A 25,328-nucleotide genomic window follows, 5' to 3' on the forward strand; every position below is an offset into this window, starting at 1 on the left:
TATAATAAATTGTATAAATCATTGATTTCATTATTTAATTTAATGAAACTGTTTAATATGATAAATTTGTTTCATGTATTTTTTATTTTGATTAAGTTTGTTTATTAAATTAATATAATAAAGATGATAATGTCGATAATTAACGTTTTCTAAGATAAAAATGACTAATCAACCCTTGTAATTAAAAAAAGTGAAAAAAAAACAATTATGATTGGTTGAATGAAGTTTGTACAGTTTATACAAATGACTTAATTTGCATTTGATCTTTCCCCTATATATATATATATATATATATATATATATATATATATATATGGGTGGAGGTTCAAACGACAACATTTCCATTTTATGAGAACGCGAGAACACCCTTATCGCATGTGATAACACGCGTGAAGGGACCTAGTGGTATGCGGAAGATGTGTTCTACGACTTAATTTAAAATATTGATTAATATATATTTATTTCACAATGTGTTTGTTTGACTTGTACAATACTCAATTCACAATGTGAACATATTTGATGTGTTTGTGAAAAAAAAAGCACACATACAAAAGTTTCACATTGTGAACTAAATACATATAAACAAACACATTATGAAATAAATATATATTAATCAAAACATTAAATACGATAATTTGATGGAAAAATCATGTGCAACAAAACCTTAAGGTATAAGTTCTTACAGATCTCACAAATTTTAAAGTTTTCAAATGATTAAGCCCCTCTTTCTTTCCAAAAAAAAAAAAACACTTGAAAAAAAAGTATCGAAGAACTCATCTAAACCGTTAATAAAGATGATCTAATGAATGTGATATCAAAAAGATGGTTATAATCACATTTAGAAAAAAATCCCCCTATATTTTAAATCGAAAATTGAAGCAAAACAAATTACACCCAAAAAATAATTGCTTTATTATCTTTGTTTGTCATATGTTTTGATATATTTTTCATTCCTTTTTGGTTGGTCTTCGGTTCTTTTTTTCTTGAGATTCTCCTCTGATCTCACTCTGATATATAGGGGTATAATCAAATGAAAATCTCGATATTATGATAACTGTGATGATTTGTACTTTGAAGTGTTGTTTTACATGTTCTTTTTCATTTAAGCTTAGAACTCAATATGTTGATATATATATATATATATATATATATATGTATGTATGTATGTATGTATGTATATGTATATATGTGTGTTTGTTTCATAATATGAAACAAGTACATGTTAAACAAATTGTGAAACAAATAAATGATCAATATTTTAAATCTTAGCTTTGATGAGTTTTTATGTGAACGTTGAGAGAGAGAACTACCATAAGAGATGAATTGATCTTGTCAAAATTGACGGAGTCATCGGCCACGACAACACCCTTTGGAACGGGTCTTTAGTGGCCCCACCAGATGCACCACTTAGGAAGTACGTTAGGTATTACAAAGATTTCATATTGGAGCTTAACAAAGCTTTAGTTGTTGATCCGAGGGTAGAGATTTGCCAGCTCCCAGTAGATGATGAAATCACCTTATGTCGTCATGTAAGCTAATCACAAATCACACACTAAAATCAAGAATGCAGTTGTAAGATTACACTGCACGACAACTATTTTTTTTCTTTTAATGTTTCATATATTCACAACTTGTTAAAGGATCACATGTACAATTTCTCTTTCGTAATTCAACAAATGATAAATTGCATGAAAAATAATGTATTTTAACTTAATTCCTATTTCGGATAACGTACTTCCAAAACTTCCATTTTGGTACCTAAGATGTAAAGTTTTAAACATTTAAGTACTCGGATAACCGGTTGAAGCATTAACCGGTTATCATGCTGATGTGGCGAGTGATGTGGTATCCAACTCAGTATTATTTGCTGACGTGGTTAGGGATATGGATTTTTTTTAATCTAAAATTAGTCTTCAACTGTTTACTTAGGTACTTAAATATTTAAAACTTTATATCCTAAGTATCAAAATGAAAGTTTTGGAAGTACATTATCTAAAATAGGATTCAAGTTAAAGTACGCTATTTTTTCATGCAATTTACTTTTTAACAAATGTTAGTTGATGTTATTTTTCTTATTTTAAGCTGCTAAATGTTTTTAACAAATGTTAGTTGATGTTATTTTTTCTTATTTTAAGCTGCTAAATGTTTCATGTATTTCATTTTCATTTATCCCATACGTTTACCTTCATTTCGAACACAAATTTACCCTCAAATGCCTCGGTGCTCAATTGTTTTCTAATTTTTTTAATTTATAAAAAAATCAATCGATTCATTTTTAGACCAACATAATTACATAAATACAGAAAATCACTAATTATTTATTTCAAAAAACGGTAAATTGATAAAAGCAAATCAATGCTTATTTTGTATATGACGGAAGAATCGTGTGAGAAAATGAGTTAAGGTGAGAATTATAACAAGGAATCTAGACCCTCAGATCACTTTTAATCTCACGTGAACCCAACCCTATATATATATATATATATATATATATATATATATATATATATATATATATATATATGGGTCATTCAAGAGAGAACTGATTAATTTGTGGTAACTGTGAGATTCAATTTAAACCACAAATCAACGGATAAATTAGAAAATTAATAATTATAGTAGTTTGAGTTAAAGTTATAATTAGAGGGTATTTTAGGTATTTTTAAAAAACTCATATCTCATCTCTCCTCTCTCATCTCTCCGACCTCCAATCTCCGACATCTGGTGAACATTAATCCGGCAGGTACCAAGTAATCACAAAGATACACAATGTAATACTCATTGTGATATACTGTGATATCATTGTGATACCAACTCAAACCTTAAAAACAAAGATACACAATATGATACCCATTGTGATATACTGTGATACTGATTTCACCAGATGTCGAAGATTGGAGGTCGGAGAGATGAGAGAGGAGAGAGGATTTTTTTAAAAATACTTAATATGCCCTGTAATTATAATTTTAACTCAAACTACCATAATTATTAATTTCCTAATTTATCCGTTGATTTGTGGTTGAGATTGGACCTCACAGTATATATATATATATATATATATATATATATATATATATATATAGGGTTGAGTTCACGTGAGACCAGCCTGTTTTCATGAGACCCGTGAGACCACATTTTTACACGTAAACTTCACAGCAAAAACACTGTGAAGGTTTAAAAAAAAGTCGTACCTTCACAGCAAAAACACTGTGAATGTTTTAAAAAGTTACCTTCACAGCATTTTGCTGTGAAGTTTCAAGTGTAAAATGTTGGTCTCACGGGTCTCACGAAAACATGCTGGTCTCACATGATCCAAAGTATATATATATATATATATATATATAAAGAGAGAGAGAGAGAATTGGGTTCCAGTGAGAATAAAAGTTAAGGAGAGAAAAGTAAGAAGATATATCCACTATCGGATGCACATAAGAATGAGATCCACTGAGATGCACCCAATCAATCCCCATATCAAGCACGATTCATGGGTGAGTTTAAGATTAAATGTGATCAAGAGTCTACATCTATTCTTGCGTTTCTTATCTTAACTCTCTTCATCACACGATCCTTTGCGCGTGGACACACACACATGTATATAGTGACTTGGGGTCACGTGAGACCAACCTATTTTCCTGAGACCCGTGAGACTACTTTTTATGTTTTGAAGTTTCACAGCAAAACGAAGGTAACCTTCACAATGTTTTTGCTTTTTTTTACCTTCACAATGTTTTGCTATAAAGTTTCAAGTGTAAAAAAATGATCTCACGAAAACAAACTGGTCTAACATAAACCCAAACCCTATATATAGTATGCATATATATTTGATATTTTTGATCAGTTGATAATGTTGTGGTTTCGTCTTGTCCTTTTTCAATGGACTCATTTTCTTTTGACCTTGCCGTATCGAATATTCACGAGTAACAATAATTTGTTTTATGTTTAAAAGAACAAAAAGAGAAATATGAACTAAAACAAAGAGGAAATAAGGAAAATAAAGCTTTTTACGTCATTTTATAACTCTTAACTTAAAAAACCCAAGAGTTTAGTCGAAATACATGTAATCCGGTTCAAACATCACCATCATCCAACAATAAGAAAGGAATATAATTGAAGTTGAAAACTTAAATAACAAAACAAAACAAAATAAAGAAACTTACAAACTTCTAACTCCCGTTGACCATTGTCAGCTATGGTTGGCCAATCTAGTCATCAAAACTCAACTTGATGAAACCAACCCCACCCACCACCTTCCTTCCTCAACCATCAAGTGCCAATCGATTAACCCTTCCTATATAATCCACTGAACCCTTGGTTCCATCTCAGGTTCATTTCCACTACTCACCATATATATATATATATATATATATATAAAACCAATCAAGGTTTCAAACACATCATTGCATTAATGGCGGCCACCGGAGAAACTCAACCCGCAAAACACCAAGAAGTCGGCCACAAGAGTCTCCTTCAAAGTGACGCACTCTACCAGTACATTCTTGAAACCAGTGTTTACCCAAGAGAACCACAATCCATGAAAGAGCTTCGTGAAGTCACTGCTAAACACCCTTGGTAAGTGCTTAATCTCCCCCAACTTTACAACACATCAATGCGTTATTAGCTGGATGGACTTGATTTAGCTTTAACATTTGTGGGTGGATTTCGTGTTTCTAAATGTGTTATGCGCGTCGATCTTATGAAATATAGGAACCTCATGACAACATCTGCTGACGAAGGACAATTCTTGAATATGCTTTTGAAACTCATAAATGCTAAGAACACAATGGAGATCGGTGTTTACACCGGTTATTCTCTTCTTTCTACTGCCCTTGCTCTCCCCGACGATGGAAAGATATTGGCTTTGGACATAAATCGTGAAAATTATGAAATTGGACTTCCGATTATTGAGAAAGCCGGTGTTGCTCACAAGATCGACTTTAAAGAAGGCCCCGCTCTTCCTCTACTTGACCAAATGGTCAACGATGTAAGTATATTACAAATTTATAAGGTACATGGATATTTTTGTCAAGAAATAAAAATATGAAACTAATCTTTTTTTTACTTTCGATATGTAGGTAAAATTCCATGGATCGTTTGATTTTATTTTTGTGGATGCCGATAAAGACAACTACCTTAACTACCACAAGAGATTAATTGATCTTGTCAAAATCGGGGGAGTTATCGGCTACGATAACACTCTTTGGAACGGATCTCTAGTGGCCCCACCAGATGCACCACTCAGGAAGTATGTTAGGTATTACAGAGACTTCGTGTTGGAGCTTAACAAAGCCTTGGCAGTTGATCCGAGGGTGGAAATTTGTCAACTTCCCGTGGGTGATGGAATCACATTGTGTCGTCGTATTAGTTGATAAAACTGGACCAACTAAAATAGATGGTCATAAGATCGACATCACAAAAATTCTTTGACGTTTTATATGTTCTGGTAAAAATTGTAAACAGTCGCATCAAAATATGTAATTTAACGATTTCCATTGTAATTTTTTTCTTTTCTATTATCGTTTTCGATGTTATGCAAAGATTCTGTTTTCATTTGATACAACATGAAGTTATGTACGAAATCAAGTTTACCTTATTGTTTAAAAAGACTAAAATGCCCCTGAGTTAATGGATTTTTCTGGACATAGCAAACTACAAATATCATGATCGTAAAAAAAAAATGAATACCACACGACGACAAATAGTTTTATAATAAATGGAGTTTAGGGACTTGGTAGTGTTTTCTTTAAAAAACTACAGAGGCCAAAACTGTAATTTACTCAAGAAAATATACAGTTTGATCCATGGCGCGTCCTCTGAACTCCAACAATGGAGTAGTTCCCCTCCATACTTCAATTTTCAGTTTCATTTCATTTCCTAACTTGCAGAAACTGCTTCCAATCGTATACAGGTACTGCTCTTTGATCTTCAGTTTTCTTTCCTATAGTTTCTCGATTTCATCTCTGTGTTTATTTGATTATTGATATTATCTTTATGCCTTACACTCAATTGTCTTGCCGTTTCATCTTACCTTTTTGCACGAAGTTTTTCCATCCTTATTGGATTATCGATAATGTTCATAGGCCTTTTACTCATTAATTTAGTCGATTCAACTTGTTTCATGTTTGCACAATTAGGTTTTTTACGCAGCCTTTGATTTCACAAATGGTCAATTGAATTGGGTGAAAGGATTTCCGTTTCTGTAATTTCGTGTTGAAAGGATTTCCGTTTCTGTAATTTCGTTTCAGTATTTGTCACTAGGAAAAAGATTCTGCAAAAACCGATGGTTGTTATTGCTTGAATTTAATCCAAATCCCTCCTTAAAACGCGAATCGTGTAAACCCTAAGGGAGTAATGGGGAAGGACAAAATCAAACTAATTAGGGAGGTAATGTACTGCTAATATGTGTATGTAGCATCATCTTCGAGAATCATGAGTTAAATGTCTGGTTTATAGTAATTGTTTCTCTCCCAAATATTTGCAGCTAGAAAGATACTTCATGGGAGTATGGCTAAAATTAGTGAGAAAATTGCACAACTAGGGTGGTTTTGTGGATCTTCTATAACAACCGCCATTACGGGGAGGACCTTTATTCCTGCTTGCAAAACGACTGTTAAACTAAAGAACCCCAGATTCCTCTTTCCAAGAACTCAACCGTTGTACCGGTGTTGCAGAGCAATGTCGAAGAGCAAGGGAACCTTATCTTCTCCCTCGCTGCTTGTGGTGAGGGAAAACATCAATTTAACCGATGAAGAGAGGCAGATATTTGAACGTTTGCTTCAAGTTGTTCGTCATTTTAATCTTGAAACCCAACTTCGGGTTGCTGGTGGGTGGGTTAGAGACAAGCTTCTAGGAAAAGAGTGTTATGATATTGATGTTGCTCTTGATAACATGTTGGGTAAAGAGTTCTGTGAAAAGGTGAATGATTACTTGATACATGCGGGAGAAGAAACACAAGGAGTTGGTGTTATCCAAAGCAATCCAGACCAATCCAAGCACTTGGAAACGGCAAGGATGTGCCTCTTTGATGTCTGGATTGATTTTGTGAACTTGAGATCTGAAGATTACACTGAAAACAGCAGAATTCCAACCATGGAATTCGGTTCTGCAGAACAGGATGCATATAGAAGGGATTTGACCATTAATAGCTTGTTCTATAACATTAATACATGCTCAGTTGAAGATTTCACAGGGAGAGGACTTGATGATCTAAAATCTGGAAAAATCGTGACTCCTTTGCCTCCAAAAGAAACGTTTTTGGATGATCCTTTGAGAGTTCTTAGAGCAATTCGTTTTTGTGCCAGGTTTGAATTCGAGATGGTTGAAGAACTAAAAGTTGCAGCTGCTGACAATGATGTGAAATGTGCGATTGCTGATAAAATCAGCCGAGAACGTATTGGTCATGAAATAGATCTTATGGTATCTGGGAACCAACCAGTTAAAGCAATAGCCTGCATATCCAACTTGGGGTTATTCTGGATTGTCTTTACACTGCCTCCAAATTTTGAACCTCCAATCTCAGAAGAACTTGATAGAATTTGTGTTAGTTATATGGATGAAGCATGGACACTTATGCATGGTATAGGAAGTTGTACCTTCAGCGATGAACAAAGGAGATTGTATCTGTATGCAGCATTGTTCCTTCCACTTAGAAAAACCATCTATGGAGATAACAAAAAGAGAATCGTATCAGCCGTGAACTACATTTACAGAAACTCCCTTAAGCTCAAAGGTAGTGATGCTGATAACGTCATCAGGTTGCATAATGCAGTTGAGAAATTCTCATCTTTGATTCCTTTGGTGGTGTCTAATGAAGGTATGCAACCTGCAGAAGTTGATTGGAAATCAGATATGATCGATGTTCCTGTTTCTTTGAAATTAAGAATCTTGTTAGGGTTGCTTCTTAGGGATATTAAAGATTTTTGGCGGGCTGCACTGATGCTATCTATTCTTTTAAACAAAGGGTCTTCTGTTGAACGTGTTGTAGATAATGTACGACTGTTTAAAAAGGTCGAGGAAGAAATCTTGAAACTAAGTTTAGAGAAAGTGTGGGAGGTCAAACCATTGATTAATGGCAGGGACATAATGAAGGTTTTAGAGGTTAAAAATGGAGGTCCAGTTGTTAGTGAATGGCAGCAAAAAGTTGTAGAATGGCAGCTTGCTTATCCTTCTGGTAATATGCAGGAATGTATTGATTGGATGATGAGGCAAAAACAGTTGAACCATCCTACAACGTGACAACACCAAGTAGCTGTTTCTGCTGGTTAGTTGTTTCATACAGCTACAGGCTTCTTAGAAAGTAGAAAGGCTCCAAAATGAAGAGAAATTTTGCTGTCAAATGTATCACGTCACCCTTCTGACACCAAAGGAAACAGGAGAATGTGAACATGCATCTGAAGCTTATGATGATAGATTTGTTAGTAGTACTTTCTTTAGAATACAGGCATTTGGTGGCAGAATTTTCGCAAAATGAATGCATGATTATGTATTATGCGTTGATGTTTGGAGTAATATATTCAAATGACAGGTTAGTCGGACGATTTTTGTAACTCGCTCAAGAGATTGATTGTGAGGCTGGGTTTAGATGATGGCTGTGGTTGGTAACAGTGGAGGTGGCGGAGCGATGGATAGGAAGATGACCTCAATAAGATTCACGATATTCTTTAACTTGATCTATTTAATAGCTACAAATGCGGATTAATAGGTTGAGCACCAAAACCCGACTACGGGGTTAACCATGGGTGTCCGCCTCCGCCTGCTCAAGCCTGATTGCGCGCGCATCTCGACTAGTTCCGTGGAAAGCGTTTTCCATCAAGGGTTTTGGATGACATTATAATCATTTATAGATTAAGTAGAAGTTAATAAATTACATTCACAACACACTAACAAGCAACTTATCTTTTTTTTTTTTTTAATGAATGCATTTTCATTTTATGAACTTCACCAAAAATTCGGCCACCACAAGAAAGTGTAAGGTAAAACCAGAGATGGACACTCGATACCACTTTGACTAAAATGCAGTTTAAAAACACCAACTAGAGCATTGGCTGGGTAAGATTTCACAGTTCAGAGACTATCACAATAGCATAGTATAATTGTATATTACCCGGTAAGTGTTAACCACGTAAAACTCATCACCTTCACTTGATTGTCGGTTAGCAAAATAGCATAATATGGTTGTCAGTATATCTCTATCTTCTATTGCATAAATTGTCCCATACGTGATAAGAGGCAATAAGTGTTTAGTTGCCCAATATAGACAACTAGTGTTTAATGTACAGCGCCTTGGCGTTTGCCATCGTTATTGGGTTCGTTTTATTTGCAAGACCAGTAGGCTAAGAACGAAAGAACCAGCCCTACATTAATAGTAACTCTCAAGTGGGTCAGTTTATTATAAATGGCGGATGATCATGAGAGAAGGAGAGTTGAGAAGCGTAAGAAGAAATTTGGACCGTTGACCACCTTTAATCTCAAACCTACTCATGAATTGCGCTTGATACGGGGATGGATCTAGTGTATCTCGGTACATCTCATCCTAATGTACATCCAAGGGTGAAAATTATTTCTTACGTTTCTCAGCTGAACTCTCCTTCTCACGGAAATCCAACCCTATTATAAATAAATAAACAAATAACAAAAAGATCAAGATACATTACCAAACAAGTTAAAATATTGCCACTAAACCCAAAACGACAGAACGAAAAAAATTACATCAGTAACTGCTTTTGGAGGTCATTAGCCAGGTTAGGAGTAGAACCCAAGAAACTAGGTCCAAATAAGACTGGCTAAGTGGTTCTCTCAAGAACCAGACATGGCAAGACTACTGATGGTATCAAAACAACAAACCATGTCCATTCTAGAAAAGAATTGTCGTTTCAATTTCCTAATAAGCAACCGTTTAATATTACATTCACAATATTTCTGGATACTTTGTTAATAGAAGTAAAAAAGTAGTAGCAATGAGCACAAAGATGATGAAAAGCGCAGGATATGAATCTGCCGTAACTAGGCGCCTTCTGCAAGGGTTCTCTTGGATGTACTGATGTAAAGAACTGCAAAAACAAAACAAAACAAAAATCAAGGTTACTGACGATCGCATGGTGAAGTAGAAATCAAAATCAGTTCCGACAACTTACCATTGTTTCCTCGAATAAATGCATCACCATATTTGTTTTTCAGCTGTCCGTTAACATATTCTTCAGTTTGTTCCATTGCTATGTTCATGTATCCATCCAAGCAAGCCAAAATACCTGCACACTGAATGCTTCCTTAACTTGCTCCATAAATGCAACCATACAGAATGTTTCATTTGAGCTAATTCACATCTAGATTGACAGGTTAGCTTATTTTTAATCTTGAACCTGCAAACCAAGTTACACCACCTCCATCTTTTTCATACTTCTAAACTACAGACAACGTCCTCAGCAGCATGTATATTAAGCTCATAATGGTTATTAACAACTTAAAGATAGAGTACTAAAGAGCAGATAATTAAATGGCCGCCTAGATAGAGGGGGTATGCCTAGACAATTGAGAAGTGAGGAGGATGTGAGACGAATAGCCAAGGCTGGGACATGATGGCCTTAGACCTTTCATGGACATGACCCCTAATAGAAATTCTTGGAGACACAAGACCAGGGTGGTGGATTATTAGACACTACCTCCAAGTGGGAACTACTGTGTATATTTGGTTAGACACTTAAGCAGCCCTAAGTGGGGATATTTAGAATACTGAAGAATACTAATTATAAAGATAGATGCGCATCCTAACAAGCAAAAATACTTATCCTAAAGATGATAAGAATAAATGATGAAAGCTAAAATGCTAACATTCATTCTAACAATTATAACAGAGATATCATCGATTATCCTAATATACATCCTTGCATAACTGTCTCATGCTTAAGTGCTATGGCCCTAATCATTGTCCCATGGCTAAGCCTTTTTCAACTGTCTACAAACATTTTTTGGTGCACCTTATTAGTGTTATTCAATTACGATTGATCCAAGGGTGGAGATTTCTTCTTATGCTTCTCACCATTACTTACCTTCTCATAGGAACTCAACCCTAATATAGTAAACATATGACCAACACAAATATCACCATCAGAATTAACATTAGCATGTAGGACACTGCATGGTTTCTCCTGTATGAAGGAACTAGAGCAAGTGTTATGGCAATACTTATTGGTACATTCATGGTTTTAAAAATCGTTTGAGGCATATGTCTCCAGGCGAGGCAGCCTACAACCACACCTTAGGCGGCGCCTCTTGGACCCTGGGCAAGGCTTCCGCCTTGGTTCATTGAGGCGGTTCGGTGAGACGTGAGGCTGTGTCAAGGAGTACACCTCAGATGATCTACTTTGGTTGCCAATAGTAGTACTTCTCTTTATAGTATAAATGTCTTTTTTATTTTAAAAAACTAAAAGTCAAAGCCCAATGGCCCCAACGTTGCTTTTGATATTTTAATACCCAAAAAGCTAGTACTTTCTCCTCTTAACCAAAATGTGTGGTTTGACCCTTCCTCTTCCTACAAGCACCCAGTTTTTCCACATCCTCTAGCCTATCTCACGCTTTCACTCTTTCCCTATGCTGTTAATATCGCGATATATCGTCAATATATCGGATATCGGACCTAGGCAAAATATCGCTGCATAAATATCGGTCAAAATATCGTCCCCGATATTATCGGTGATATTTTCCGATTTTTCCCGATATTTAGCGATATTTTGATGTATATATCGGACTGATATATATTTTAGGGTTCAATTATTTGGGCTTTTGTTATTTCATGGGCTTAGTTTTTTGGGCTTGGTAACATATATTATTAGGTCTGAAATTAATAGTGTGCCTTCCAACGGTCTTCTTCCTTTCTTTTCATCTTTACGACTTCACACTTCACAGACACCTAGTTCACTTCACGAATCATGACTTCAGACTTACAACTTCAGACTTCTCACGAATCAAGTGAATGTATTGGATGATGTTGACTCGGATGCCGAACCTATTGCTTGCGATTAGCTCGTTTTTGAACAYTTTAGATGATGTGATGTTTTAATTTTGAAACTATATTTCTAAACTCTAATTAATGCATATTATATATATAATTCTAAGAAATATTATGTTAACCGCTATTTTGGACCGCTATATCACCGATATAACCGATATTTTGTATTCTGACCGATATAACAACATATTTCCTCCATCAAGAACCACTGAATCAACGCCCTTAGCTATTTATGATATATATATATATATATATATATATGTGTGTGTGTGTGTGTGTGTATAGATGCATATATATTTCTGTATACATACTTTAGTCTATATATATTTCCACCTTGAAGGTTACGCATCAGACCGCCTTGAGGGCTTCCACCTCGCCTCATTGAGGGAAAACGCCTGGAGGACCAATTCCGCCTTTTAAAACCTCCTTTTAAAACCTTGGATACATTACATATTTCTTATATACAGAAATTCAAGCAAGTGTGATGGTAATATCGATTGAGCTACAGCATTGCCCCAAGAGGATAAATATAATATCATCAAATTTATGGATTAATGTGAAATATTGAATTGGACTCTTTTTTGAGGAAAATTACAGTGGAATTCAACTAAAATAGCCTTTGTAAACAAGTGTTACGCATAAACCATTCAAGCCCATAGTGAAAATCAAAAGGATTCAAAAACAAAAACAAAAACAAGATCAAGTACCAATTCCGTATACAGAATATCATGTGCCATTCTTTCCATTTTAGGGTTCACTATCACGATTGGGAAAACACAATCAGGCGTCGAACATACACATTAATACGAAAAGACGCAATTACACGACGAGTGATAGAAGACGAACCTCGATAATCGACACCGGAATTCAATTTGACAACAACAGGTCTACCACGAATAGATTTGAGAAAATCGGCTGGTGTTTTGGTTGTTGATGACCCTTTCTCTCCTGTTATGGCTCCTGCTCCTGCTCCACTCATGATTGTAGTTATGATGCGACTCAAAAATCAATGGAGTTGTAGCAGAGGAGAAATTTTGAAAACGCGAGTGATGGCCGAAGACTGAGCAAGCTTTTAGGGTTTTGAAGAGAAAGGAAGAGAGAGGGAGAGGAAAGCGTTGTGATTTATGACGTCATACGAGGAATTAATGAAGTTTAAACATACACCTCAAAATTGGAAATTGGAACAAATGTTGTAATATAATATAGGAAAAAGTAAATAAAAAATATTAAGTCTCTAAACTATTTTTTTTAATAAAAAATTATTACATTTTTTTATTTTAAATGATTAAATTTTTAAACTATTTTTTATATAAAAAATCATTAATTTTTTTATTTTGAACGAAAAACTCATTAAACTTTCTTATTTTGAATGATTTAAGTCCGTAAAAAAAATTTCTCAATAAATTAAAGCATTAAACTTTTAAAATATTGGTTAGTTATATTATTTTATCTTACAAGAAGCTACCTTTAATCGGTTATCTTTTGATTCTGTTTTCTTTTGTGGATAAAAATATACCAAAAAAAGGGAGATTGATGACCGGGCCAACAACATCTTAAGAGATATGGAGAACAAACAACGTTGGGGCAACAGAGAGTGACGAGGGGGAGCAATACCGTTGTTCGTGAGGGGTTTTAACGAAGTAAAGTTTGGAAAGGGTAACAATGGTTTAGGTTTGTTTTACATTTTAAACCTTTCCTAGCCAATTAAAGGTAGCTTTTAAATAAAAAAAATGTAGGTAATAGATTTTTAGAAGTTCGATGGTCTATTTAATCAAATCAAATATTTAGAGACTTATTTATTCAATATTTAAAAAGTTTAATGATTTTTTTCATTAAAAAAAAATAGTTCAGGAACTTGACCATTAAAAATAAAAAAATTTAATGGTTTTTTCATTCAAAAAAAATAGTTCAAGTACTTAATTATTAAAAATGAGATAGTTCGTTAGATTTTCTGAACTTTTTCCTATACTAAAATATATTCTTTTAATTTTTAAAAGAAAATGAAACAAAAATAAAAAGACGAAAATACCCATAAACTAACAGACCTAGCTAACAAAAGTTAGTCTGAAGGATCAAAACTGAAAGAAAATGACAACAATAACAATCAAATCTATAATTAATTTAAGAAAAAGGCGAAAGTTGACAACGAATGACAATCAGAGGTCAAAATGTAATTTCCTCTGGAAAATATCATGTATTATAAAAAATTGTTTGATGAAACACAATATTAAAATCAATCGTTTTTTTAAATATTTTGGTCTATGAATTAAAAATATAAAAATGAGAAAATATCTTGTTTGACTGTGATTAACATTTTCATGGGTGCACAAAAATGGGATCAACAACTACAAGTATACAATTCGATCTTAAATAGCGTGAACGAAACGTAATTTAGTTGTAAAATCCTTAAATCATAGGGATCGAGTTAGAATTGAATTAAAATCGTTTAAATCCAACCCAAGTCGATGAACCCAAAATCCTATATAACTTCTTCTATTTCTTAGATTTAATATGTACATTAGATAATTACACCATCACCTCTTTTTATATACATATACTTTAAATCTCTTCTTCATCTTTATATAACTCATTCGTATCAGTAAATGTGATTACATACATGCAAAGTAAGAAAAATATTTAAATGTGATCAACTTAAGAAGTAGTGTAGATAAGTTGTAACAAATGATTAATGATGAATAAGTTGTAGTTAAATGATTGATTATTTTTTTAAATAATTTATATTACTTTGTCTTCATAATTTATTTATAAAAAATGAAATTCGATTCGATTTCAATTATTAGAAGTCTAACACACCAAAAATTCCAAATCCTTACCAATTTCAATTCCTTCCAAGAAATCGAAATCTCTTAAAAACATTCTTTTAAACCAAGCAATCGGGCTTTTCGAGGATCTGGAATGAAATTAAATCTGCTTTGAGTAGGTGTTTTAATTTCATATTTTACTTTGGTAAAAAGGCATCCTAAATCCTTGATTTAGTTTAAACATTCTCGGCGATCGGCCCTAACAACTGGCGCAAATTCCTCTATTTGGATATTGGATACAAGTAGGGTTAACCGGGAAATCCCCGAATTTATAAACCGGACCCAGAGTCTTTATCATACATTTGTAGATCCAAATCGAATCAAATGCAAATCGTCGAACCTATAGCATTGGGTGTTCAAAGATTTCAAAACCCTTCTATTCCTATCAATCAACCACAAGAAAGCAATTCTACGCTGAAACTGCATAATAGCACCAAGAATCCCATTTAAATAAAACCAAAAGTAATAAACCATAATCCAAATTGACCCAAAAGATTGCAAAGCTTACAAATTGCATCTTCTCTTCTTGCAAGCTTTGGTAACTTATTCCCCCATTTTGGTGAAATGCAAACCTGTAGGAACTTATTCCCCCATTTAGGGAACAGCCAAAAGTACCGGCAAAGGATGTTTCTATGTAAAAAAACTAACACACGTTTTTTCTTTTGGAGTAATGATGCAAATTTGTATCTGTATCTTAAGCAAGCTTCTTGGCCCGACCACTAGAAGGCGCAGCGTCCTCTTTCTTTGAACCCGAGTCCTCGGGCTTCTTTGCCCAAGCAGGAGCCTGGTCAGGTTCATAACGGTAATCGTAGAACAGTTCTTCGCCAGCTGAGATTCTTTCTTTAGCAAATATACCAACCCTGTGATCTCCGGCCACCATAAGAACCTGAAAAATAATTGTTAGAATAATACATTTGGTGAATGTGGCAACTTGTTATGTTGGCGTGAAAAACTTGTTGTCCCACATTTGGCGGACATGAGACTGGGATGGGATAGGACAAGACTAAAGTGAGGCGAAAAGATATGCATTTTTGTACCACCAAAATATGGAATAAAAATCTGGGAGATAGGGACAAAATTGGTAACTTACTAAACTATGTCAAATTATAACCCTAAAACATTTCACAATTCTCTCATCCGCCTACCAGATTCTCATCCGTCTATTCTTGTTTGTTGTCAAGGTCCCTAAGCTGCAACTATTATGCATACCTTTGCATAACAATTTGGAACCGGAGAATGATTGGCGAACTTCAGTTTGTCACCCTTGCGGCAAGCATCAAGAACATACTACATAACGAAAACGGGAGTATCAATATATCAGTTCCTTAGAAAAGGGAGGGAAAATGAATATCTCCAGAGGCTATAAGACAATGTATCGTACTTGGTCATTAAGGTTGAAGAGAAATGAAGAATTTTCACGATCGTAGATTTTTCCCCGCTTGTCAGCTTCGTAATGTGAGATCAATTCTCCGGTGTATTCGCCCAGATATTCATGTTTAGGTACAGTATTCTGAACAAGAACTAAAGTTGAGTTTTCGGGGGAAAAGAATAGCAAAGCATAATACAGCAGTTCCACGTACCTTTAAGAAAGCTCCCCAACCTGAGATGTCAGATCTTCCTAGCAAAACCTGTGCATCAAATGATTACAAGCACCATCAATACAAATCGACCTTAGTGTAGAAATCAAGAGCATATCATCATTTTATGCTATGTTTAGCAAACTAGCTGATAAGTTAGTTGTTGGTTGAGTCAGTTGTTTGCTAGTAAGCTAGCTGTTAGTTGAGCCAGTTGTTGGTTGATAAGCTAGCTGTTAGTTGAGCCGGTTGTTGGTTGATAAGCTAGTTGTTAGTTGATCCGGTTGTTTTTGCTGATAAGAGCTAATGAAATATCATTTTTGGTAAAAACTAGCTAATAAGCTAAATAACAATGTAAAATAACCTAAAAGAACACGTTAAAAATTAATTGGAAAAATATAAGGGGAATAATCGGGAAAAAGACCTATGGAGCTTGTTGAAACACTACTTGAAGTAGCTTTTCATAAAGCTAACTTATGACTAACCAAAGAGAACTTTTTCAATGAGTTCAAAAAATAAGTTGGCTTATGGTTGCAAACATGAACTTAGTGGAGCAATTTTTATAGCTTTGACAGGTCCCACCCACTGACCTAGCATTGTTGGCCAGGTTTTGAACCATCTTATGCAGCATCAGTCAATGTTCAATTTAGCTTTACAGAGTGCATACATAAAAAGAAATATAAATAGTCACCCTTTGTTGTTGCTTGAGGAGAAGCTTCATATTCTTGCATTCATAGTTATCGCCTTTTCGGCCAGGGGTGCCAAGAGAACCATCACCGCAGCTGCAAAGTTGATTAAAAAACTTCATCAAACATGGAAGATAAAAAGGAGATATTAGAGAGACGTGTAGACGGCTAAACACAACAACCAATGTAACTTTGTGGAACTAAGAATTCTCACGAAATGTTAAAGTAAGCTAGATAGCACATGTGAACGCATCAACACCGACTCCAAGAAAAGTAAAATAAACACAAATACCACAGGTAACAAATTGGCTTATCTCAATCCATGTCAAATCTTAAGCCAGGAAACTAGCTTTTCGCAAAATACACCAAGGCAATTATGCATTTTTTTAAAATTCAGTCAGTCTATAGACAGTAACATAGTATATTATTCATTTTCATTATTTGTATTTGTATTTGTATTTGTGCTCTAACTAATAAAAAAATTGACCCATCTTATTTTCATAAAAGAGCATAAAGTAGTTACAAATACTTTTGCATATTCACTTGCCATAATTTTCAAATCTGTATTACATGTATGCTCAACTTTATCTATATAAATTTAGCAAACCAACTATCTCACCTGATCCAGCAATGCCGGCATACATCTGGGTCACATTCTCTATTAGCAGCATAGCATGGGCACTGACGACTTCCACACTGGCTTTTAGCGCAATGGCATCCCCTAAAACGATTTTTGCAAGTTTTTGGGCATCTAATGAACAAAAAAGTGAATATTGTTAAAGAAGACGAGAAAAGGGAATGGATGCGACAGAACATGTATATTAAGATTCTACCTCTCAGAGAGAACTGTTGAACTAGAAACAGAAAGAAGTGCACGGGTGGGTGGGGGAGTGGTAACATGGCTAAAGGTCTGTTAGCAGCTTAATGAGCTTAATGAGACTCGCAGCTTATTCGGTCAGTCATACATGACTGTTTGGTAGTGGCTTAATGATATAGAAAGTGGCTTATTCAGTAAGCTTCTAGCGGGGAGATGCAGAAAGTCAAGTTTTTTTCTAAATCTGCCCCTCTTAATTAAGAAACACCTCCTTTCATAGATGAAAAAATCTTGCCAAACAAAAATCTACCAATCTTATACGGACAGATTAATCCACACAGACAACTTTATCCATACAGAAAATGGAAAACCAACCAAACAACCTCCAAGTGGATTTAGAGTAGAAAATTAAGCAAAACCTTTATATGATGACAATAGAGCCTTACCCGCAATATTTTTCACAAGTAGTCCCATTTTTTAAGCAAGAACAATCGTCTCCACAGGCAGATTGGCACCCACAAGGTTTGTACTGACGACAAGGCATATCTTTTTTATCAGAAATCCTTTTCCTCATTGAATGGTACGCTGCAGACTTGGACGTATACTTTAAACGGCGAACTCTATTTCTTCTACGTAAGAATCTTGATCTTCTTCTTTGTGCCAAACCCTAGTGAGTAATTAACCAAAAATTCAAGAAAATATTCTGATTGTCAACACAAGTGCTCTCACTGCAACAAGTAGAGGATGACACCATACTAACCATATTCTCATTACTATCAACCCTGCAGCCATCACCTAGAGAATTTGTGCTGTCGCTTCCTTTAGATGATGGCTTATTCTCATAACACTTCAGGACATGAAACACCTCCGAACATGTCTTCAGACCACCGAGAAGATTCCTAGCTATTAAACAGCTGCAACAATGATAAAAAAAAATGCATTACAGGAGTGAATAATAAAATATGACAAGCTCCATTTTCAAAGATCCCAAGGAAAAAAAACTAGATATATGTAACCCAGAACCCTCATGGACCAAATCATCAAAGTGATGCACTAACCTGTTCCTGCCAAACATCTCCAGACCTTTTTCAAAAAGAGCCTTTTCCAAAGTTCGCCAACTTTTAAAATCTGTTACTTCTTTTCTACAAGTACTCACATCTTCTTTCTTCACCAGAGGATAGGGAACTTGAACCTGAAGAGATTTATGGTCATCAGGAACCAAGGAGTCTTTCCTCCTGGACCTTCTCATACTTGAGGATTTTGCCTTTGGTGACCAGGAGCTAGCTTCTTTGCTCTCTTTAAGTGAATTAGATAAAAACTCCCTATCTCTTGAACCAGGACTTCCGCTCGCTACAGAATCAGAATCAGAAGCCACATTCCTCTGTGTTCTCTTCATGGCTGTGACGACATGATTGGCAACATGTTTGCTATTTCTTTGATGAGTTCCAGATTTTCCGCCACGTTTGTTCTTATGTGGCAATGGAGAATGATAAGGAATCACGTCATGAACTGGCCTAGTCTCAGAGTCGCTGCTTTCTGTTACGTTTTGAGTATTTGATGCAATACTTCCATTCTTGCAAGGCTTTGACCTCCTCCTTAGAGATGGGCCGTTAGATTTTCCCCTAGATACCAGAACACCACTAGCATCTGATGAAAGGGCGGGGGTTCGTTCTGTATTGAGCTGCATAGAAGGTGTCGCTTCCAACTTTTGGACCTAAAAACAGATTAGGTAGAAGACTCTAGATTAGCAATAAACATTTCAGGTGATACAAACACCTATACACAGAAAAGCTCGAGCACCATATGAAACAGAAAATAATCGTGGCCATGGCATTCATCCTAGTTCCTAGGTCATGTCCACAATGGAAAGCTAACATATACCTGGAGATAACAATGTGGGCCACAGGGGACACTTTCTTCATCCGGGCCATCCCAAGTAAGCTTTTCAGCCTAATTAGAAAATTTGAAGTTAACATGATTAGCCATAGGAATCACGTAATAAGCAAAGCTCAACTTACAGGAAATATAAGGTCTTGTGAGCAGCCATGTAATTTACAGTCAAATATCTGCCACAATAAAAACAGAAGATTGAGCGGTTGCAAAAAATACAGAACCAAAACCAAAAACATAACACATATCACAATAACGCTTACAAGGCATCTGCGACAGAATAGGTTGTCAAATGAATCTTGAGCTGCTTCAAGATCTTTATCAAGAAATGAATTGAAGTCAAAGCTTTCTATGACATTCTGTCTGCTAGAAAGAGCTTCATGTCTCGCCTGTATAAAATGTTGATGATATTTCATCTCTCCGTAAGCAAGCGCAAGAAAAGGGGAAACAGCTGGACTTTGCACTATGACCAGTCTTTACAACATTCAAAACTCAAATGGAAACAAAACCCAGATAGAAGAAAAGAGCAAAGACAATATATAGAGAGCAAAAATCATGAACAAGAATGGCCTATCCAGTTAGAGCTTACCTTGACTTCACAAGGCTTTCTAGACAAGCGCTGGGCCAGTAAATCAAAGACAGTATCGGATGCTCCAACTTCTTCAATGGTCATTCTGGAAACATTACAGCACCACAAGAACACGCAGTAACATTATTTAGTGTAGGACTGAAAACTTTTACCACGGATGCAGCAACAACCAACGAAAATGATATCCAAGATGAACTCATTAACAAGTAAAAATCATTCAAAAATGCTGCTGACTTGTGACACAGTTGAACACAGACCAAAACATACAACAAAGACAAAGTTTACTGGGTAACCAACAAAATAAAGGGATGAAAACAACAACAACAAATGTGAAAACATAGAAACATAAACGAGAAAAGAGAGAATAGAGAATCTGTTGATAAGTTTATCTTGCTTCAGTATAGATGATCTTGATGGAAATTACAGGAGAGAAGTGTAATATAGCCACTAGCCAGTCCTCTTAATAGGGACAACAGCGAAGTTTTGAGAAGGTTTTCACTCTTCTCTTAAAATGAAGGAATAAGATCGAGCATCACACACACAGCAGCACTTAAACGGTCTTCAAGGGAAAGAATGCAGAAGTAAAACATTACTTCGATTAGATAATACGACTAGTGCAAACGATAGCAAAAGACTATCAAGGACAAGAAACAGAAACAAAAAGTGACATAGAAGATAACAAAAAGAAACCACAAGTGCAACTAAGCAACATCCCCTGCAAGAAAAAGAAAAAAAAAATACCCTCCTTTGCTAATTCTTTGTCCACCAAAAGAATTATAAGAAACACTGTTTTCGGACTCCAAAATGAAATATTAAATCATATAAAGCCGACATACAAATATAAGACACAGAGATCGCACTTGAAGCAAAAAACAGAACGCTACAAGAAACAAATAGGAATATGTATTGAGTGAACACAAAAGCATATATATAGTCATATAGATTGAAGTATACAAACCTGATGATGTTATCTTCAGAGTCAACAAACTCTTTCTTGTCTTCTTCATCATTAATTATCTCCTCTTCACTGTCACTGCAGATTAGAGCTTCCCCGCCATTCCGGTCATAATAAATCCTTCTTCGACCTACTACAGATTGATCTTCCGTCATTCTTTGATTTCTGCATTTGCATTCAATACATAAATATAATAAGTGGTAGTTCTTAAAAGAAATCCCTTAATCCAGCATGCAGAAGAAATTAAACAAGATGAGCATCAACGGGTATGATAAGAGGATTGTGACATAGAAGAAGTCTATACTTTGACAGACAAAAGAATCTGCAAATCAGATTCCACACCATGTGAAAGTGATTGAAGGTATATAAAAATTCAGGAATGACTACAGGTGAAGATGAAGGTTGATGAAAGTCAATGTTTTTGTCAGCCATCAACTGTAGGTAGTTGAAGGTCTGCATTTTCTTAGCCTTTAGATCAAAAAATCAACTCATCCAAAGGCTTAAAGGTATTCTCACCTTCTCATGAAAAGGGGTTGTTCTCACTTGATCCCAACTCTCTCTGCCTCTCTCTCTCTCTCCCTATATATATATATACACATACATGCATGGGTAAAATAAATAATGCAGGAAAATAACTTGTTGGGAAAAAATACCATCCAACCAAGTTCAAATTTCAAAAAGAAAAGAGACATGAAATATGATCACGATAGAAATTGACTAGTAAGGGCAACTTCACCTATCCATGAAAATCCATGTAGTATAAGGAGGTAGTTTCTCAACTTTTGGAAGATGGATGGGCCGAACAGAATTCTTGACAGCAATGCCAGATCCTAGGAGAATTACTGAAGCATATTCATCTTCTTGAGAGTTGCTGCTGCTACCGAAGCTTATGTCAACCCGACTTTGCATATCAATTGCTTCCTTCTGCCTCCTTGTCAATAAGTTGTCCACCTTATCTCCATTAATAATCCCAAGGTTTCTTCTTTCTGTGGACAACTTGTGGTGGGTCCTAGTGATTTCAGCCAATTTATTCCGGTTCTCTTCCATTCTTTTCTGCAAGAGTTACACAATATACAGGCAGCAGTGCTTTCATCGGATAAAGTTCTTCAGAAACTAGAAAGGCACATGTAACAATATAGGACTGTACCATGATATAAGCACAACGATCAGCATCAACTTTCAGCTTCAATGAGTCAATAACCAGTGAAATTTCAGGAGTTGTAGCTGATTCTTGCAGTGCTGTATTCTGTTCAATATGCATGCTATTCACATTACAGTATACAATTCATAGAGTAAAAAAGTAAAAGACATGCATGATGTACTGTTATTTGCTTGGCTAATTGAATAGATTGTGAAGGGAATATAAGCATGACCGTTACAGAATATTATTGCGATATTATTGAACTGACTCTAAAACAACAAAGCTCTTTTTTGTGATCCTTTGACAATTAAGGGACGCCCTATTTAATCGTATTATCTTATTAGTTAATTTGAAGTATATCTTCGTTGTTGGATATGTGTGTGTCTACGCATATTTTAAGTACAATTACAACTGTATTGAAAATCTGAAATGAATCTTCTGATTCAATATGATTCATGATTCACTAGAAGGAGATATCAGTACACAATATATAGAATCATGATTTTAGAACCCTTTTGTTCTTTCTTTTATTTGTTGAAGGTACATTGGTTAATAAGAGAGAAGGAAATCAGTGACTTAATCAAACTCAGTTACCTTATTTGGTTCTTGGTAATATATATATTTATCTTACATTGTTTATGTTTAGTTATGCATATTATAGCAATCAACACCTACTTTTGTATGGAAATAAGAACAAAACCAATGTCCGTTAATAAACCCAATGTCCGTTATTAAGTGCCATATCATTATGTATTAAAATTTCCTAGCTCTTTTTGATCACCTAATTATATGTAAGTACATATGAAAGCATATTTAACATACTAAACTCCACATTTAGAGTAGTATATACCCACATGAGTTACCGAATAATACTATCCCCACAAGCCACTTACCAACACTCTCTGTACCATGCACCAAAACCCATACCAGAAATTAATAAGGTAATGTTTGATCTTCAGTATTGCCGTTTCCATGAGGCTCCTGTGCTCATGTTCGTATTTTTTCTTTTCTTATAGAGATCATGTAACCCTCGGATTAATAATTCTCCATGTTCTTAATGAGTGTGGGAATCAACAAATCTTCTTGCCTTTTACCGGTTTTTATCACTCATACATACAGGTATCATCAGTTCTGGAGTCTTCCAATCAGAAAACAGATGACCTCACACTTATATTGACATGAATTCCTACAAATCCAAATCTCATTATTCATATACAAATCCTGTCAGGCTGTCACAATGCTTCTAACTTCGAAATCCCAGATCGCTAGATTCTTCAGTGTGTTAGAACTGAATATGAAACTGATGGTGATGATTAAGTTTGACATGCTATATTACAATAACTAAAAACATGTTTTAAACTTATCTTTTTATTAACCTATAAGTTTGTTCTCTCCCAATTAATCACTTGACCAGAAATCTCGTATTTCTCCATTCCTTTTGTATTTTATTACTATATGACATCTTTTTTGCTCCATTGTAACATTGATCTTCTTGAAACATTGTGAAAAGTGGGAGCTTATACATCGTGTCAAGGCATGCCCAGGCAAGTGAATGACATCCAATGAAACAAGTACAAGTGATGCATGAGAATGATAGAAACACAAATATTCAAATATTGTGATTGGATTAGAGCAATTGCTAATTCCTTTGATATTATCCATATCATGTATTAGGATTTAGTAGGGTTTATAGTTATTAGTTAGGATAGGTATTAATCTTTATTCTTAGATTTAATATAGCTTGTACTTCTTGTTATACATGCAATGATTAATATTGAGCCTGAGAAATCCTAATAATTGTTTTCTCCTCTTATATATACTTTCTTCCTCGCCTTCCTTTGTTTCTTCACTTTTTCCAGCCTCTATCCTTGTCAATTACACCATTTGTTAGAGAATCTCCGATGCAAGGTTCTTATAAGCAAATGATGTAGTTTCTTATAGGAAATAATATTGTAGAGAGTTCTTAAAAGAACCTCACCCTCTTTGAGTTCTTATACATGCCTTAAAGTTGGTGCGAACCGACAATTTGCTAGTTTTTTATATATTTTCTTGACTTTTATATCCAATATAATTAATACATATATACTTACTTAACTTATACTATACATGAGACCCACAAAATGAGTTTTTATAAAAACTATTATTGTAAAGTTTTATATAGGTTATTAATTTGATGAGTTGGAAATGATTTGACAAGAAAAAGTGTAAAAAATGGGTTCTTATAAGAACCTTGTTTCATAGATACTCTTTGCTTTAACTTCAACCGGCCATGTCACCGAAAATTCCACTGCGTATCTATGATAACATCACCATGAAATTTACATGCAATTAGCCAATTAGCCTGCTTACCGTATGCATCAAATCTAGACCGTTCGAATACTACAGATCAAAATTGTTCTAAAATCCTAATGGAACAGTGTCTTAACGAGACCATTGTATTTATAAAACACAATGCGCCTACAGTTTTATTAGGAATCCTCCCAGACACAAACACATCATCGATCGCAGCACATTACGGATGAAAAGGATAGAAAACACCGATCGATGCATAAACAGCCAAAGAAAATAAAAAAGCATGCTATTTATTTTCGTTCATTTCAACTAAACAACTAGTCAATACGCGATACGAAATCTTAATAGATAAACAAAACTAAACACAAGTTAATTAACAACTCAATACATACCGTAGGAACATCAGGAGATTCCGATCTGCCGGCGTCGGTGGAGTGAGGATGGACCTTTGAGGACGACATTGCCATCGGCGATGATTGATAGACAGTGAGTAGCTCCAATCTGCAACGAATTGCAGGCTGGAGACGGAATTCATTCAAAAGCGAAGAGATTGATGCCTGGGGT

The 25,328-nt window shown here is 35.0% G+C and overlaps 4 protein-coding genes and 1 pseudogene across 7 annotated transcripts in view; 3 read left to right on the plus strand and 2 right to left on the minus strand.

Annotated features, from left to right (window-relative positions):
• Positions 1–1,538, plus strand: part of LOC112515869 — a 10,795-nt pseudogene extending 9,257 nt beyond the window's left edge.
• Positions 1–5,592, plus strand: part of LOC112500202 (caffeoyl-CoA O-methyltransferase) — a 16,859-nt gene extending 11,267 nt beyond the window's left edge. Inside the window, exons 2-4 of one of the 2 annotated variants that reach the window (XM_025103586.1) lie at positions 4,442–4,569; positions 4,705–4,981; positions 5,073–5,455. In XM_025103586.1, coding sequence (XP_024959354.1) covers positions 4,442–4,569; positions 4,705–4,981; positions 5,073–5,366 — 699 coding nt within the window. In that variant the 3' untranslated portion in view covers positions 5,367–5,455. Of the gene's footprint in view, positions 1–4,327; positions 4,570–4,704; positions 4,982–5,072 lie in introns of those variants that run through there. The other variant, XM_025103577.1, reaches the window with a different exon arrangement.
• A 264-nt stretch (positions 5,593–5,856) lies between these two features.
• On the plus strand, positions 5,857–8,804 carry LOC112509318 (putative CCA tRNA nucleotidyltransferase 2). Of its 2 annotated transcripts, none has more exons than XM_025114222.1 (2): positions 5,857–8,257; positions 8,522–8,804. In XM_025114222.1, the coding sequence occupies exon 1, from the start codon at positions 6,502–6,504 to the stop codon at positions 8,230–8,232; it is 1,731 nt and encodes a 576-aa protein (XP_024969990.1). In that variant the 5' UTR covers positions 5,857–6,501; the 3' UTR covers positions 8,233–8,257; positions 8,522–8,804. The 2 variants fall into 2 exon arrangements, with proteins under 2 accessions (XP_024969990.1, XP_024969981.1); XM_025114213.1 differs by lacking the exon at positions 8,522–8,804 and having other exon boundaries at positions 5,869–5,905; positions 6,479–8,485.
• An 841-nt stretch (positions 8,805–9,645) lies between these two features.
• On the minus strand, positions 9,646–13,172 carry LOC112509329 (sm-like protein LSM36B). Its single transcript, XM_025114233.1, has 3 exons — positions 12,848–13,172; positions 10,131–10,244; positions 9,646–10,046 (listed from the first exon to the last, which is right to left on the minus strand). Exons 1-3 carry the CDS (start codon positions 12,978–12,980, stop codon positions 10,000–10,002), a joined length of 294 nt encoding a protein of 97 aa, XP_024970001.1. The 5' UTR covers positions 12,981–13,172; the 3' UTR covers positions 9,646–9,999.
• A 2,070-nt stretch (positions 13,173–15,242) lies between these two features.
• Positions 15,243–25,328, minus strand: LOC112509305 (histone-lysine N-methyltransferase CLF-like). 2 transcript variants are annotated; one of them, XM_025114191.1, is made up of 17 exons: positions 25,157–25,328; positions 22,479–22,577; positions 22,068–22,384; positions 21,335–21,496; positions 20,377–20,461; positions 20,051–20,176; positions 19,916–19,963; positions 19,779–19,847; positions 18,956–19,611; positions 18,658–18,811; positions 18,344–18,564; positions 17,703–17,834; positions 17,089–17,179; positions 16,404–16,451; positions 16,205–16,333; positions 16,033–16,110; positions 15,243–15,709 (listed from the first exon to the last, which is right to left on the minus strand). In XM_025114191.1, exons 1-17 carry the CDS (start codon positions 25,229–25,231, stop codon positions 15,518–15,520), a joined length of 2,682 nt encoding a protein of 893 aa, XP_024969959.1. In that variant the 5' UTR covers positions 25,232–25,328; the 3' UTR covers positions 15,243–15,517. The 2 variants fall into 2 exon arrangements, with proteins under 2 accessions (XP_024969959.1, XP_024969968.1); XM_025114200.1 differs by lacking the exons at positions 22,479–22,577; positions 25,157–25,328 and adding an exon at positions 21,848–21,910 and having other exon boundaries at positions 22,068–22,148.

Source organism: Cynara cardunculus (genome assembly GCF_001531365.2).
Source record: "Cynara cardunculus var. scolymus isolate 2C chromosome LG 1, CcrdV1, whole genome shotgun sequence".
Classification (NCBI taxonomy): domain Eukaryota; kingdom Viridiplantae; phylum Streptophyta; class Magnoliopsida; order Asterales; family Asteraceae; genus Cynara; species Cynara cardunculus.

What these genes read in the sequence shown, in the direction of transcription:
- LOC112509318 (XM_025114222.1), top strand. Translation starts at nt 6,502, where the DNA reads ATGGCTAAAATTAGTGAGAAAATTGCACAACTAGGGTGGTTTTGTGGA.
- LOC112509329 (XM_025114233.1), bottom strand. Translation starts at nt 12,980, where the DNA reads ATGAGTGGAGCAGGAGCAGGAGCCATAACAGGAGAGAAAGGGTCATCA. An exon ending in TTCCGGTGTCGATTATCGAG is followed by an intron (nt 10,245 to 12,847) that starts GTTCGTCTTCTA and finishes TTCAGTGTGCAG; the next exon opens with GTATTTTGGCTTGCTTGGAT. An exon ending in ATTTATTCGAGGAAACAATG is followed by an intron (nt 10,047 to 10,130) that starts GTAAGTTGTCGG and finishes TTGTTTTTGCAG; the next exon opens with TTCTTTACATCAGTACATCC.
- LOC112509305 (XM_025114191.1), bottom strand. Translation starts at nt 25,231, where the DNA reads ATGGCAATGTCGTCCTCAAAGGTCCATCCTCACTCCACCGACGCCGGC. An exon ending in TCCTCAAGCAACAACAAAGG is followed by an intron (nt 16,452 to 17,088) that starts GTGACTATTTAT and finishes TTTGATGCACAG; the next exon opens with GTTTTGCTAGGAAGATCTGA. An exon ending in TTCCAAATTGTTATGCAAAG is followed by an intron (nt 15,710 to 16,032) that starts GTATGCATAATA and finishes ATTATTTTTCAG; the next exon opens with GTTCTTATGGTGGCCGGAGA.